Source organism: Silurus meridionalis, chromosome 11, assembly GCF_014805685.1.
Source record: "Silurus meridionalis isolate SWU-2019-XX chromosome 11, ASM1480568v1, whole genome shotgun sequence".
NCBI classification, from domain to species: domain Eukaryota; kingdom Metazoa; phylum Chordata; class Actinopteri; order Siluriformes; family Siluridae; genus Silurus; species Silurus meridionalis.
Genome location: NC_060894.1, coordinates 19,572,887 through 19,590,166, shown reverse-complemented (window position 1 = coordinate 19,590,166; position 17,280 = coordinate 19,572,887). Strand labels below are relative to the sequence as shown.

Genomic DNA, 17,280 nt, shown 5'->3' with positions numbered 1-17,280 from the left:
CTCGCATTTTCCCATGTTCATGCACACAATGGATATAAAAGCGAACGAAATGCAGTAGTGTATTCATTACCAACGTACTCTTTTCTACTGTTTAAATACTCGGCTGGAGTCCGTTAGTTTTTGTTGAGGTTTTTTTTCTCATGATTTATGGGAGAAAAAAATAAAGATTTTAATGGAAGTCGGTCTAATGGTTTCCACATACCATTATAGTCATTAGATACTGATGAGAAAACGGTTAAAAGAAACCATTATGCCAGTTCCTATTTTCAGCATTTTGGGGGTTTTCTGTAATTCTTAAAGGAAATGCTCTACCACAAAGACTAAGGGACATTAAAAACATACAGCATTTAAAAAAATAGTGCTAAGAACTTGATTCTAAAACACATAATAGAAAGGAAGGCCACCAGGAGGCCCACGGCAACCATACAGGAGTTACAGTCTTTGACTCGAACTGCTCAGAAATCTGACTTGTGCGCAATTGTGGCATGAGGAAATCCTTAAAAAAAAGGTGGTAGAACATCTTTCATCTCATCTGGAATTTGCCCAAAGGCACATGTGATACTCTACAATTTGTTACGGTCTGTTTTTCAAACACCAGTGCTGAGCAGAAAACTTCTGTACCACAGTACCTCACAGTATTAGCACCATCTCTACTGTGAAATAATAATGAATCAGAATCAAAATACTTCATTGATCCAATGGGTTGCAGTTTTTAAAGCAAAATTAGAGTAAAGATAATAAAATACATTACGTAATTTGAATAAAATATACTCTACATATTAAGTTACATATATTAAGTTTAGATGCTGTACAATTAAATGAATTTTCAATCTTAGAAGTAGAAAATAAATAGATAAAAATAGAAACACAATAGATATAAATACACTATATTGCCAAAAGTTTGCAGACACATGGTCATAAGCATATGTGCTTTTTTAAGCATCGCATTCCACATTTACTCCCAATTTTCTTTTTATTCCCTCCACTCTTCCGGGAAGATGTTCCACTAGATTTCCGAGTGTGCCTGTGTAGATTTGTGTTCATTCAGACACAAAGGTGGTAGTAAAATCAGGTACTGATTGAAGTAAGGTGAGGAGGCCTAGGCCTAGGTTTATCCTAAAGGTGTTCAATAGGGTTGAGAGCTTTATAGCAGGAGATCTTCCATTCCAGCCAATGCAAAGCATATCTTCACAGAGTTTGCTTCGTGCACAGGGGCATCGTCATGCTGGAACAGTTTTGGGTCTCTTTATTCAAGTGAAGGGAAATTTCATACTACTGTATCTAAAGACATTCTGTAGAATTGTGTGCTTTCTGCTTAGAAAGAACAGTTTGGGAACGAACCACATATGACTGAGAAGTCTGGAGTCCTAATACTTTTGTCTATATAGTGTAGGTAGAAATAGAAAGAGGTTTGGGTGTAGATAAATCCTGGAGAGAAGTATACTACAGTATACTCCAGTGGTCCTATCTACTGTAGTATGGTGTGGTAAATAAATATTTGAATATCTGTGTCTTTGTCGTGTCTCTCAGAATAGTCCATCCATCAATTATATTGTTTTACTGATGAATGGAGTAGATGTAGACCGACGATCTGTGTGTACAGGAGAATTTATACATTTATAGAACAAATTGCACACCCTAAAAAATGACCAAGACATTTTATGTGAACCTGCAGTGGTGGACAGTAAGGAAGAAAATGTAGTTTGTTACTGTACTTTAGTAGCTTTTTCAGGTATCTGTTCTTTAATGAAGTATTTCCATTCGGAAAAAGTTTTATTTTAACTTTACTACATTTCCAATCAAATATATAACTTTTTACTCAACCACATTTTGGGAAATCAGTCGTTCCTTTTTATTTATGAGGATAAAAATATAACTGGTCAAGCACACAGCAAGCCACTAATCAGGGTCGTTTTGATTGGTGCTTGGTGTGTCTACTTATCACCAACATACAGTTCAGCATCAGTTTGAGAGCGAGTGGAACATTTAAAGAGGAATAAATGATGAAGAAACTCCTAAATCTATCTTGCCACAGCACTCATGGCTTTATTTGCACTATTTGTTTGAAGCAGTTGAGAAGAATAAAATACATTTACTAAAACTTTACTGTATTTTTACTCAACTGAAAGTTTAAAGGAAGCACTTTTACTCAAGTAAATGTAAGTACGGTTTGTGTACTTCGTCCACCACTGGTGAAATACTGCGATGCACTGGAATGCAAAATAATTGCAAAAAGGCTGAATACTGTGTCAAGGAAATTTTCCTGACTTTACTGACTACCAATTTAGGCATGTGCTAATGTGTGTGTGTAATAAGCGCATTCAAATCTCAGCTAGCTCTACGGGCCGAGCCGGTCCAAGTTGAAGGTCAGCTCAGCATGTGTGTCCATCTTTCATAGCCGTCATGCCCCCCATTCTCCCCACCCCCCATCGAGCATCCCATGTCATCTGATAATTAATCTGCTAGCTAATCACTTTTATTTCTCTCACCTCATTTAAGCCAGGCCGAGAGTGTGGAACAGCAGCAGCAGGGTGCGCTAATAAGCTTCACACTGACCTTAAGCGCTGCTTACTGTCCCTTTACCTTGTCGCTTTTCCTTTCGTCTCTTCATCTCTCTCGCTCTCAGACGTGCTGCCTGCTGTCGGCGGCGAAAAGACGGGCACTATGCTGTCGGATGGCGCGATCTACAGCAGCATCGACTTTGCCGGCAAGGCCGGCTACAGTAGCCCAGGCAGAGGGAACCATGCCAGCCCCTATGCCACTACACAGATCCTGCAGTCCAACAGCTTCCACGAGCTGGCAGTGGATCGTCCCGAGCCTCGCTGGAAGGCTTCGCTGCGAGCGCAGCACGAAATGCCCAGCCTGGGCTACTCGCTCACGGAAAACCGATCCTGTGCCAATGGTACGCGCAAAGCTCCGTTTTTACTTTTCAGTCTCAGGCTCGCTGTGCCGGAGGAAACTAAACGAGAACACTTTGCTCATTAAAGCTAATCTTCTAATCTTCTTACCATTCTGAGCTGTGGAGATGAGGTTTTTTATCGCACTACACCGTGTTGAACCTGACAAGAGTAAAATAGCAATTGCTCTTGCTTTTTGCATTCTTTCAGCTTCATTTTTGCTACTGTAATCCATTTTTTTTATATATATATTTTTTTTATCCGTATCAGAGTTGCAAGCGTGTGCATTTGTGCCACATTGTTTTGGCCAGCGGTCAATGACGATGGCTCTCGGCGCTGTGTCAGGGTCGTTTCGGAAAACGGCTTGGCTGCCCGGCTAATTATGAGTGTGGAACATAACCTATCTTGGGATCTAATCTAATATATAGGGCCACAAAGAGACAGAACCGGAAAATAAAGCCTGAAAGCACAAAAAAAGCACAACTTTAAGAAAAGAAATGGTAAAATAAAAAAAGAAGAAAGGTACTAATGTGCCCAGATCAAGAGGGATTCAATGTAATATTTACATCTTTGCAAAAAACAGACCCAGAGGATATCATTCTTGATTGTTTTTTCTTTTTTTATGCGTGTTTTGCTTCTCAGCGCTGGGAGTTTTGTAGCCCAGAAATGTCAGAGAGTTAAAGCCTGATGCCATGGATTAATTTGATTAGTGCAGGCAGGGATTCCTCTGTGTTTTGACCCATGGACATGAAATTAGTGCTCCATTGCCATGCAGATGAGTAGAGCTGGATCATGAGACAGCGCCCACGACCGCCTTTATTCCCATCTAAAGTGTGTTTAAAACACCAAACTCAGCTTGTGTAACGAGGAGCACACCGGAGCTGAACTCAGGGTCGGGTGTGCTGCAAGCGAGAGCATGAACAGGAGGCTGGAAATCTCTTTGTGGTCTAACAGTATCCGAAGCCCAAAGAAAAGAAAGCGAGATAATGAAAGGAGACGAGTGCATGTGATGGGGGGTTGGTAGTGGTCTCCCAGCAGTCTCCTAGTCCACAGGGGGAATGGGACTTGCTCATTAGGTACCTCTGAGTCTTTGGCATTTCTTTCCTTGTGATGGGGAACATAGTTTCAGCTCAGCTTCTGACCTTCAACCTCCACAATTAGTCGAGCACTTTAGTCTCCATTTTTTCGTCTCGCTTCTGCTTCGATGGCATAATACAAGTGAAAGCTCAGATTTTTTGTATCTCGGTGGTGGACAACATGTAGTCTCACCTTGCTTCATTAGTGAAGATGATCCTCTGCTGCTTCCTTTAGGTGGAAAGAACGGGAAAAAGAAGAAATCAAAAGGAGCGGGTAAAACAGCAAAGCCTAATGGCTCCTGCTGGGCCAACTTGCCCCTTCCTCCACCACCCATGAATCCTTTACCAGGGACAGAGATGGACCACTATGCCCCTGAGCATCGATCTGAAGGAGGGTAAGGTCATCGTGTACCCACACACACACACACACACACACACACACACACACACACACACATCCTGCTTTTTTAAATAAAGGCACTTATGCAAGACCTGTGCTGCATGTGCCTTGATTAGCAATATACATCTTTGCTGTTGAAGACACAGTGTTACTGTTTCTCAGAGAAAGAGCAGGGTAGTTTTAACTCTACACCAGGGTGCCCCTAGATAGCCTTTCTCGTTCACTGAAATGTGCTGAGAGCCAACTACACAACCCAGCTGCCTTCTCAGTCAAAGTGCTTAGAGCAGCAAAGCAGAGAGGAGAGGGAGCAGGAAGCTTAATGAGCATTATGTTTCTTCTCCAGCACTGCTGAGTGAGCTGATTTTTATTTTTTTATTTTTTGTTAAGGCTAAGGTTACTTTAATTAGTCCTGGGCCTTTCTCATGTACTCCTCCGATTCTTTAAGGATGTCTCAAAATATGTCCTGTGACCACTAGGCTCTAAATCCTTGAATTGATCAATTTTGCAGGTATGAGAGTGACACCTGGGCACCACCCCTCCCTGTTCAGTCATACCTACACCAGGGCATGGAGGACGAGCTCGAGGAGGAAGAACGAGTACCCACTCCACCCCTGCGGGGCGTGGCTTCATCCCCAGCAGCTTTGCCCTACGGCCAGAGTTCCTCGGGTTCATTGGGATCCTCACATCATGAGGAAATGCAATCCATGCTCCAGGCCCACCTGGATGAGCTCACTCGTGCTTACCAGTACGAGGTGGCCAAGCAAAGCTGGTGAGCAAGATATACACCCATATACATTGTGCCGAATGTAAATAAAAGCAGAATGCAATGCTTTGCAAATCTCATAAACCCATATTCTATTCACAATAAAACAAAAAAACCTTATCAAATGTTTAAACTGAGGAAAGAAAGAACGAAGCTCATTTTTAATTTAATGGCTACAACAGGTTTCGAAAAAGTGGGGACCAAGCCATGTTTATCGCTGTGTAGCATTGCGTCTTTTGACCAGTTGCTGAAGCTTTGGGAGAGGAATGTTTTCCCATGTGTGTCTATACAGTATTGGGTGTCCTTTTTATTTTGTTTCATAATGCGGCGAATGTTTTCAAATGGTAAAAGGTCTAGACTGCAGACAGGAAGACTCTTCTACTGCCATGCTACTGTATTTGATGCTATTTTAATAGATATTCCCTGAATAAGCTATATATATATATATATATATATATATATATATATATATATATATATATATATATATATATATATATATACACACACACACCAACCAGGCATAATGAGTGGTGAAGTAAAATATACTGATTATCTCTTCATCATGGCACCTGCTAGTGGGTGGGATATATTAGGCAGAAAGTTAACATTTTGTCCTCAAATCTGATGTGTTAGAAGTAGGAAAAATGGGCAAGCATCTGAATTTAAGAGTTTGACAAGGGCCAAATTATGATGTTTAGATGACTGGATGACTGGGTCAGAGCATTTTCAAAACTGCAGCTCTTGTGGGATGTTCCTGGTCTGCAGCTGTCAGTATCTATCAAAAGTGCTCCAAGGCAGGAACAATAGTGAAACAGTGACAGGGTCATGGGCGGCCGAGGTTAATTGTTGCACGTGGGGAGAAAAGGCTAGCCAGTGTGGTCCAATCCAACAGACGAGCTCCTTTTGGTCAAATTGATGAAGTTAATGCTGTTAATGCTCGACGGGTCACAATGTTTTGGCAGCAAAATGGGGACCCACACAATATTAGGCAGGTCATAATGTTATATAAATATATATATATATATACACCTGTATAATACATGGGAACACCTGTGTTCCCATGCGATTGCTCCTGTTAGAATGAGCATTTCAGGCAACCGTGCAGTTGATGTCAATGTAGTTGGTTGGAACTCGCTAAAAAAGGTATTCATAAATCACCTTGAAATATTACACACATACACACATATCATTCAAACATTCCAATTGATTTTCTTTACTTCAGAAAAAAGAATGGAAAAAAAAGAGGAATTTATATATGGTTGCACACGTGCAATTGAAAAGAACAATCATCGTCTTTGACGGGAAATATATCGCAACATCGCAGAACTGAAATTAGACTGGCAGAAATGTATCCCTTCACATAATGAGACATTTATGTACCATTCAGAAAATACACCTGGTTATTGCCGTAAGTGTTGTGACAGACTGCAGCTCCAATCAGCTGAACCAAACGGATATTTTTGCATATCAATACAAACGTTTTTCGTTATTTCATTACCTGTTATTTAGTTTCTGCGGTGAGGGAAATGTGAGGTTTCTCCTTACCTTTTAGAGCTCTGAAAACAGCGTCATTGATTACAGTCGTAATGTGTGGTGTAAGAATCTCGTCGCAATAGTGAGAGCGGGGTGGACTGGAGCTCCAGGGGTAATGACTGGGTTGCTACTGCCGGTGTCTTTGACAACAGGAAAAAGAGCCGGTAATTACGCACCGAGACGCTACATGTCTGAGACACGGCGAGGTTGACATGCGGGCAGCTGTGCTGAAGATTACAGACATGTAGCTGACAGGCCTGCCCACTGTCTCTCTGTAACCCCCCACAAACACGCACCAACCCAATTACCAGCCCATTGTGTGAGCCTTCCAGTGGAATTAGTGCTATCAGCTCCAAACATTCTCCACATAAATGCAGGTGTGACCAGGAATTCTGTGCGCTCATGGATAAGCTCGCCATAGATTCTAGCTTCTACTGCTTTTTAAAGGGGGTTTAACTGTATTAGTCATACAGGGTTTGTGTAGAACTCCTGGCTAAGACCCTCTGTTGATGAGAAGGATCTCAAGGTCTTACCATTGCCTAGTTCCTCATGCTGTCACTGGGCTGGGAAGTTGGCAAGGTAATCCTCTTTTATGATTGGCCATCGGTATAATTTTAAGTGCGTAAGATTATTGCCATGGTACCACACTTTAATGTTTAGCCGTGCAATAACTGAAAAACAAGATGCTCAGGTACCAGGATATCAGGCTTTAGCTATAGGCATAGCAGGCAATTGCTTTGCGCCTCGGGCTGGGATGCGGGGTCTCCAAACAAGACGGGCAGGGTAAGACTAGACTTTTCGTTAATTGATATAAAATAACAGTTCCACACTTGAAGTGGAACCAGTAAATATCACAACTGACTTTTAATATACTAAAAGAAAAAAAAGTAAAAGTTTGTTAAAAAAAAAAAACAATCGCAGCTTGGTGGCCATGGCCAAGGAATAATAAGAAGAATAAGAGCTGGTTCAGATGACTATTCTTTATTTTTATTTTTTTTTTAGTGTTGACTTTAGTTAAAGTTTAATTAATATGCACATTAAAGTATATAGAAAAAAATATATTTTTCAAAATTATTTTATTTTTATTTATTTTTTAATACAAAACCTGATATCATCACTTTTATATATTACGTACGGATAACAGGTTTTGTATGAATAAAAAAGGTTAAATAATATATTTGTTTCAAGTGCTTTTTATTTATTCTATAAGGTGGAGGGAAGGAGGCTGGAGGGCATCCAATATACATTTTGCCTAGTTTTTGAACCTGTACCTGCCAGGTACCAACCTTTCATGATTGACTGTACTCTCAATGGGTGGGATGGATGGCAGGGTCTCATCAGTCCCTGATTCCCTTGTTCCATTTTATTGTACATTGATGACATTTGGCAACTTACAATGATCTCCTTTATACAACTCAACACTTCAGGGTCAAGAACATCTCTCAAGGGTCCAGCAGTAGCAACTTGGTGGTGCTGGAATTTGATCTGACAACCTGTCGATTAAATGTCTTACGTTTTTAACCAATATGACAAACTCCTTCCTCGGTTGACCATTTTATGACTGTGTCATTAAAATAACAGAAAATCATAAACGAAGGGCCCACAATTTCAAGTTGAGATTCATTTCATTGGGCAAAAAAATGGAAAGATAACATCCTTCCAGGATTGTACATATTCTCATGAATGAAAGCAGTGACCTTGCTGGTGTTGGATGGAAAAGATGGCAAAGCACTGCTTTATTATCACTGGCTATGTTCGTATTGGTTTGACACTAAACATTTCTAAAAAAAAATGGCTCGATACCAGGAAATAACGATTTCCCAGCCTGTCAATGGGTGAATAAGATCATCAGGTTCCACCCTTCTATGATGGCTAGTAGACACTGGGTGAAAAGATACCATCTTCTGATTGGATGGGACTCTTGGCATAGTGCCATCCTTCTATGGTTGACAGTGCTGTCATCACATTTGAAAGATGGCATGAAGCTTCCTTTCCCACCTCCCCATGCGATTTAACTGAACGGTCGGTAGTTTGATCAAGTCAGACATTAGCGCAAACCTGTGGGAATAGAAAAACCTACAGTACAGCAATGGCGATTAGCTGTCGCAAGGAAAATCTCGCAGGTTTGACATAGTAATGCGATAAGACTTATTTCCGTTTGTCTTACTTTCAGGCATTTGAAAAGCAGCTCCCATCCACCCAAGACCCCTGTCCCTCCCATGGGCTACGTGTCCAGTACATTAGGATCAGACATCCTGACTGAAGGAGAAGATGAAGAGAGAGACAGTGAAGGCTATGAGTTGTCCCGACAGCTGTGCGGAATAGACTATTCCCCTGGACGCAGCCTGGAAACCGTGGAGGGAACGATCACAGGTGAACAGAACCTTCAAATCACACACTCGAACAGTCACGCCAGCAAGCCTCAGTCGTTCAAGAAATTGCATTAATTCTGTTGGGAAAAACAAGGCTGTGTACACTTGCTGCAAAAAATATTACAGTTACAGTCACATTTATTATTTCCAACCATCAAAATTATGGCAAAAAAAACAGCAGAAAAATGAGCTTTCCTTCATCGTAATTGAAGTGCGCATGGTTCCGAGTAAAACGCTCTCGAATTTCCTTTTGTTGAACATTATCCATGTCTCGGATCAACTATTAGATATTTTTTCGATGACTTTTCCGTGAATTGTGAACAAAGGTCTGAAACAAGAAGACCATGCTTTCACATCGCAGTGAAATTTGTATTAGTGGGGAAAAAAGAACGCTGGATCAAGTCACTAAAGGAAATTCAGGTTCAGTTAGATGGAAGCAATCATTCCTACTTGACATCTCATTTGAGCTCTTTAATTTCCAAGTCAAAACTGGATTGATGATTGAAGGCTTTTTCACCACGCAGCCCCCACCACCTCGCTTCCTCATAACGCACTGTAGTCGCTCACGAAATATAGACTTCCGGATAAATAAGCGTCAGAATTTTAGAAGGTCGGTTTGCAAGTACATGCGGTCAGTCGCATCGGCTGCAGTGTTTAAAAGTGCAATACCCATCATGTCAGCTACAGAGGTTTTTCTTTTGTGTGGTTTCAGGATCATAACCCAATCAATCTTAAACCACATGCAAGTATGTATCATTTCTGCAAGTCAGGTGACTGTGTAATCACCTAAATTTATGCATTACAATGAAAAGGACGGCCCAGAGATGTTGATGGGGTAGTTAGAAAGAAAGAGGCTTTATATATACTGTATATATGACGGTCCCACTCGTAGTGGTTCCCAGCCCACAGCATTCATTCCTGTGAGCATTCAGCACTTGGAATTACTGATCCTGGAAAACCGACTGTCATGAAATTGCACAATTGACGAAGTGCACTGATGACTAAGTGAAGCAGGCTGTCATAGGTTGGTTCAGGTGTACTGACAATTGTTTTTATGCTAAATCTGTCCAGGCATTAGTTAAAATCTGGGCTAAGTGTATAACTGTAGCAAAGGAGTATGTCGGGGAAAAAAATGCAGTTTTCTAAAAATTCTTCTTAAAATTTATTTTATTCAGCGTAATAATTTTTTCGCCTATTCCAGCATGTTAGGAAACTTGGGTCGGAGCACAGGGTCAGCCATGATACAGTACCCCGGAGCAGATTGGTTAAGAGCCTTGCTAAGTAGCAGCTTGGCAGTGCTGCGACTTGAACTGCGAATCTTAGGATCAGTAATCCAGAGCCTTAATCATTGAGCTGCATCTTGGAGGGGGCCGGGGAAAACCTTTAGCTCTCATACAGTTTTCCCCTTGATGATAAAACTGTACAACTTTGAACATACTTTGACACTCGACATATTTGATCAATGGGGTATGTGAATCTGATCTCGCACTTTTCTCTACCTGGAATGTGCTCCTTTGCTCAGATTGCATACACTGCACCTTCCTTTCCCTCTAACAGTCTTTTTATATTGCCTCCCCCTCCCTTACCGAATGACCTTGCAAGACAAGCACTGCGTTTTGGCAACATATAACCTGGTTTGACTTTCAGTTTTTTTTACGTTATCATAAGATAGCGAGTTCTCTTTGCTGGGAACCAGAGCAATATGGCAACGCACCAAGCACTCTGAACTTGGCATGCTCGTTGCAGCGTTGGGTGCTTATTATGTGCTTGTTAGAATTATTTGAAGAGACATCCCAGGAGAAGTGTAACATTCCGTCTTTTGCTTTGTGCTCCATAGGACACCCTTACCGAACACAGGCGAGCAGCACTTGCTCCATCGACGGAGGACTTCTGGATACTCAGAGCCTGGGTCATCAACGGTTATCACAGCCTGCACAAAAACTACGAGTAGAAACCCCAGGGACTGAACCCCACAGGAGGGAGGACATTGCTGATTGTAAGAAACACCTAAAAATTATTCAATTCAATTTTATTTCTATAGTGCACACTGTGCACAATTTATTTCTATAGTGCTCAATTTCTATCGTTTTCACAATGGCCAGCTGTTTTAAAACAAGCTTTATAGAATGGAAGAATTCTAGAATGCAATTTACTTATATTTATATTTGTGTATTTATCACCTATGGGTGACTGTGGCCAGAAAAACTCCCTTCTATGATATGAGGAAGAAACCTTGAGAGGATCCAAACTCAAAAGGGGAACCGATACTCATTTGGGTACCACCAAGAGTGTGATTATAAATTAATAAAACATTACAAACACCATGGAGTAAGAAAATATCATGAGTGTGGTAGTGTGTGATTATGAGTTATGAGTCCTTTATATTGTCATTTTGAGCTTATATATAGCCTTAATAGCTATTATATGTATATAAGCTATAAAATGTATCTGAAGGTCATGGGTTTAAATCCCAACCACACCAAGATGCCACTCCTGGGCCCTTGAGCATGGACCTTAATCCCATGGTATGAATGAGATAATTATAAGTCGCTCTAGATAAGGGCGTCTGCCAAACACTGTAATTGTACTGAAAATATACATTTTCTATAAATAAATGTAGCAATTAAACCAATAATCCAACAAGACAGATTAGAAATATAGATTTTTTTTGGTGTTGTTGATGGAGCTTGTGGGTTAATTAAAAGAATCATGGGAGTTGCATTCTGAGTAATGTTAAACATAGCAGTGCCACAGTAATGCCATGCTAGTTTCAATTGTAAATTATTAGCGCCATAGCTAAAAGATTGTAAAACTGTGATAATCATTCATCCTTCAGTAAACACCCTGATCAGATGAATGGGTGCCAGTTGGATATAAAATATAAACCACCATAAAAGATCATATTAAGCCATTAATAAAACCATTTTCTGCATCTATTTCCATAAATTGCTATTAAATGTTTACATTTAATTTGCTAATCAAGTTTACGCAATTACGAGATCATTAAAACATAATGAAGAGAACATAAGGATCAGTATTTCCATCCAGCCCAGTAAGATTTACATTTTGCCATGTCTGCAGTGCGCGCTCCATCCTCCGAGCCCCTGCACAGCGTCGGCACACGGCTACACACTTCCTGGGGTGCTGCGGTTTCTGATCCTCCTGACGAATGTGTGGTGTCTACGCTGGAACGGCAGCACGCAGCCAACTGGAGCTCCAGAGGCACGCTGGGATGCGTCTCCCAAAGAGGGTCCAGCACAGATCAGCGGGACTCTGTAGGACGAGCATCAGGCGGAACGGAGGCCAGCTACGGACAGCTATGTGAGCGAGATTAACTTTCACTCGATCGGGATTCGGTGTCTTTGTGTGCACCAAGATGAAAAAATTCACATTATCATACAGTTCATTTAACACCATTGCTGCCTCTCAGTAGTCCTGCGGTTACTCTCTGTTCTGTTCTTTCCTTTTGTCAGGCTTTAATGAGGTTAAACTAGCAGATCTGATTATTGTTATGCAGAAAGTAGGTGAATGATTTCTCAAATATTTCTTAAAAACGTGGACAGTATACTACTTACACTGAATTATGAATCTAGGTTTGGGGTTGCATTAATGTCAATTAACTCACACTGGAAGCTTTTTTTTGCCCATGAATCCTCCATTATACAGTAGGTTATGATTGTTGTCCAATAACATTTGCCCAGCCCTTGTTCACAAACCTGAATATATTTACCACAGGACATTTTTGGACTATTTCTCAAATCAAATCACAGTGCTAATGCAAATAAACACTATAAAAGCCCAGATACCTTAAAAAAATAAAAATAAAAAAAATTATGTCTACAAATAAAAAGCACTAAAACACTTGATTGCTTAAAAAACATTCTTTTTTTATTATAAACTGCATTTTTATAAGGCCTTTCCTCTTTCTGCATCCAAAACACAACAGCCTTCATTATGGCGCGTGAAAAGAGTACAAACTAACATTTTTCGGAAACAATACTTTGGAAATATAAAATGATTCACATCATTCGGTTAAAAAAATGTTTTTTTGATTTCTTGAAAGCTCTTGGAAAGAAGAAAAAGTTCCCTCATGACTGTTTCTTGATTTGTAACAATATTGTGACATTGATTGATGAGTTCCTATTGAACTTGAACGAAAACCTCTTACCCAAATGATAAATTATTCATTTCAAGCTAATCATTGGAGAATGTTCTTAATGTCATTACCATGGATGCAATTTGGCATATTTGATCATTTTATGCAAAAAAAAAAAAACCTAAATTCTGAGACTAATTTAGGGTCTGTTGCTCATTTATGAACATAACGCAGCTGTTATCAGCAAAGTAACATAGAATCTTTTTAATCACGCATTTAATGCATGTTGTCTTCCAAGCCGAAGTTCCAAAAACAAGGTGAGACACTGCAAAATCTAAATAAAACAATTATTTGCAAATCCCATAAACCCATATTTTATTCACAATAGAACATAAAAAAAACATATCAAAATTTTAAACTGAGGAAATGTACCATTTTAAGAAAAAAATAAGGTCATTTTGAGTTTGTCGGCAGAAAAAAAACAGTTTGGAAAAAAATGTGTTATTTAAATTAAACAGTTGCAGAAATATTTTGCAGCTAATGAGGTTAATTGACAAACGGTCGGTAATACAATTGGGTATAAATAGTGTATCTTAGAGAGGCAGAATCTCTTAGAAGTAAAGATGAGCAGAGCTTCACTAATCTGTGAAAGACTGTACACATTGTGAAACAATTTCTGAACAATGTTCAACATAAACTTGCAAAAGAGTTGAATATCTCATCATTTACAGTACATAGTATTATCAAACGTTTTGAAATCTCTGTGTACAAGGGAGAAAATCAATATTGGAAGTCCATGATCTTTGGGCTCACTGCATTTAAAACAGTCATAATTCTGTAATGGAAATCAAAGCATGGCCTCATTAACACCTCCGGAAATCACTGTCTGTGAATACAGTTTGCCATATCATCCAAAAATGCGGGATAAATCTCTATCATGCAAAGATGAAGGCATGCGTGAACATGATCCAGAAATGCCGCCTATCCTCTTTGGCCTGAGGCTCATTAAATATGTAAATTTTTATATCTTTTTGAAAATTGTTCCGAGTAGAAGAGTCTGGATGCTGAACTGGATTGGCTGCACTCTACACTTTTCACCATTTGAAAATATATTTTGGCACATCATGAAACAAAAAATACAACAAAGGACACCCAGAACTGTTGAGCAGCTAGAATCCTGTACTATACACTTTTGGGGCAACATTCCTCTCCCAAAACTTCCTAAACTTGTCTCCTCAGTTCCCAGATGTATTCGGAAAGCAGACGTGATGCTACACAATGATAAACATGACCCTGTCCCAACTTGAAATGTGTTGCATCCATCAAATTCTAAATCACCTTATTTTTTCCTTAAAATAGTATATATTCTCAGTTAAAAATGTTTTTTGTTGTATTATTGTGAATAGAATATAGATTTGTGATTTGCAAATCATTGCATTTTGTTTTTATTTACATTTTGCACAGTGTCTTCACTTTTTGGAAATTGGGGCTGTCCATTTAAAAGATTAAAAAAAAGACATTTCTAATCCGGCTCCCCAATCCTGGACATTCTAATATGATCATTTAAGTAGAGAACTACCAGTAATGGTGGAAGCTATTTTATATTTTGCTGTACTGTCATGCCAACATGTCATCACAGCTACGCTCCGGATTGTTCCGCATGCATTAACCTCCATTTATCTGTGCTTCAGAGTGCCGTGTCGGAGAGATAAGCCACACTACTCACTGCCCACGCGACTGAAAGCGAGGACGAAGAGAGCGCACCAGAGAATCATTGTTCACCCCTGCAATGTCCAATGAGCTTCTCCCCCTGGTGTTACACGAGGAGATGTGGTTTTTTTTTTATTTGTTCAGTTTTTTTTTTAAACCTCAGAGACCAACACTGAACTGTGAAGCCGATGTACAGACACGTGTCTCCTGATGGTGTTCAGCTTGCAGTTTGCTTCTTTGTCTAACTTACTGCGAAACGTCTCACGTCCCTCCCGTCTATTTTGCCACAAAAAATGTCCATCATTTGGAAAAAAAATTTTGTTTTTTAAATCTGAAATGTAAAAATCAAACAAAAGTAATGTCATTCTTGTAAATAGCATTTTGTTTCTTTTTTAGTTTCATGTTGCTTTGCTATGCAAACCAAAATGTTTTTTTTTTAATTTATTTAATGATTTGTCTCTTAATGGTCTTTATCGTGAATGGATAAAAACGTGGCGTCACAAGTTCTGATTTCTGAGTTATTGTAAATGATTGTTTGCACATTCTTTGGTGATAAGCACAAAAATTCTTCAGCGCCTGCTGACGGAGAGAGAGAGAACGAGGGAGAGAGAACGAGGATGCTACGGATATCCTGGCGAGTATATTTCTACGAATCAGCACAGCGAGCTAAAACAGAGATTTAGGCCGGAAAAGCGTCCGCAGATAGACGTATTATTCCCGGGTTGTTGCGAGGGGATTCCTGCTCGAGTGATGGGAGAGAATCATAAGCAAGCATAAAGGACTATGAAATGCCAGCTGAGCAGGCCTAATGCAAACACCTGCCTTTGGTTATGTGTCAGATGCAGAGTGGACAGAATGCTCTATTGCAGCCTTTTGTGGATGTTTTCTTTGTTTTTGTTTTTTTTTTCTTTCTCCACATACACACAGTATCGCAACTATTTGCAGACCCTCATGCATCCAGCTCACTGCAAGATTACCTTTTATTTTATAGAAATATATATCTATATCTATATATATATATATATATATATATTACCAAGTGACAATATGGGACTTCTCTCTGGATTTAACAGTATGCGGATCCTAAAAACAATACCGTCACCCTGGATCATCCTCGATGCGAGCGAAACCATAATGAAAATAGCAGTTGACAGCTGTTCATGCTCAACCCCTTAGCAGGTGTGTTTAACCTGCGCAAATGGAAACGGGTTGAAATTTGATGAGGGCAAAAAAACAACAACAAAAAAAAACACAAACTCCTAACAGAATGGTGACAATGCCCTTGAAAAATGGCAGGCCCGTCCCCAATTAGCATGGTTATTTAATATTACGCTGTTCAGAAAGCCATTGTGTAAAAAGAAAAAAAAAAAAAAAAGAAAAATCAATCGTTTGTCACATATGTCTAAGCTAGAGTGCTACTCTGTGAAGGAAACCGGTTTCAGCACACATCGGTGCTGCAACAATGAAAATGTTCGCTCAGCTTATGAGCTTCTGGCGTGGAGATAAAGCTGAGCCTAAAGAGACAATTCTTCGTGTGTATGCCGTTTCTCTGACAATGAAATCTTTTTTTATGTTTTTTTTAAAGACTTTTTATTTATTAATTTATTTTGTGATGTGCGTTTACTCCACATGTATATAATATCTACCCTAAAAGACTCGTCCTACCCTCAGGAAGCCACATGCACTTGCAAAGTGTGACGATTTCCGAATCCAACAATGAAATGAAAATAAAATCTGTATGTGAATGTTGCTTTTTTTTTTCATTCGGAATGCTGTGAATCATTTTCCTGGGAAGACTCAAAGTAGCTCGAAAAGTCTTACTTTCCAGTACAGGTAATCCCTGAGTTACGATGGAGATGCGATCCGATGAACTTGAAAATATTGTAAATTGTGACATTGCCCAGTCTACCCAGAAGTCTTAAAGAATAGTGGTCAGTATGTGGTAGTATATGGTTAATAACCAACAAATTACAGAATGTAATATAGCAAAACAGCAATCTACAGTACTGAAATGTACGAACTGGTCGCATAGACGAGCGACGGTTTGCGAGTGGAGGGCGGAGCCAGACGGGCTCTGTTTAAGTGTCCAACGAAACCGATAATAAGGAGAGAGACAAGAGCTAAAATTGGGCTTTGAAACACCAAATCGCAAAATTATTAATAAATACACGTAACACCGAGACAACTGAAGTCTGTTGACCGCTGGTGAGAGTAAGGCATCTTACAAGGCGGGAAATGCGAACATCCATTATTAATTTAATTCAATGTTTGGATAAATATTGCAATTTTCTAAATGCATACTTTTGTTCTAATTTTATTTTGAATTGTTCATGAAACATTATGTGGGACTTTTATCTGTTAAGATTGGAGCGACGTTTTTTTGCAACATATTTCCAGTTTCTTTTTCTTCTTTTTTTTTTAATAAACGTT

The 17,280-nt window shown here is 39.6% G+C and overlaps 1 protein-coding gene across 3 annotated transcripts in view; it reads left to right on the top strand.

Moving 5' to 3' along the window:
* LOC124393422 (roundabout homolog 2-like) overlaps positions 1–16,595 on the top strand; it is a 140,835-nt gene extending 124,240 nt beyond the window's left edge. For all 3 annotated transcript variants that reach the window (XM_046861251.1, XM_046861250.1, XM_046861249.1), the window contains 7 exons: positions 2,627–2,902; positions 4,209–4,368; positions 4,882–5,142; positions 8,846–9,045; positions 10,882–11,040; positions 12,126–12,365; positions 14,832–16,595. In XM_046861251.1, coding sequence (XP_046717207.1) covers positions 2,627–2,902; positions 4,209–4,368; positions 4,882–5,142; positions 8,846–9,045; positions 10,882–11,040; positions 12,126–12,365; positions 14,832–14,833 — 1,298 coding nt within the window. In that variant the 3' untranslated portion in view covers positions 14,834–16,595. The remainder of the gene's footprint in view (positions 1–2,626; positions 2,903–4,208; positions 4,369–4,881; positions 5,143–8,845; positions 9,046–10,881; positions 11,041–12,125; positions 12,366–14,831) is intronic.
* The last annotated feature ends 685 nt before the right edge of the window (positions 16,596–17,280 follow it).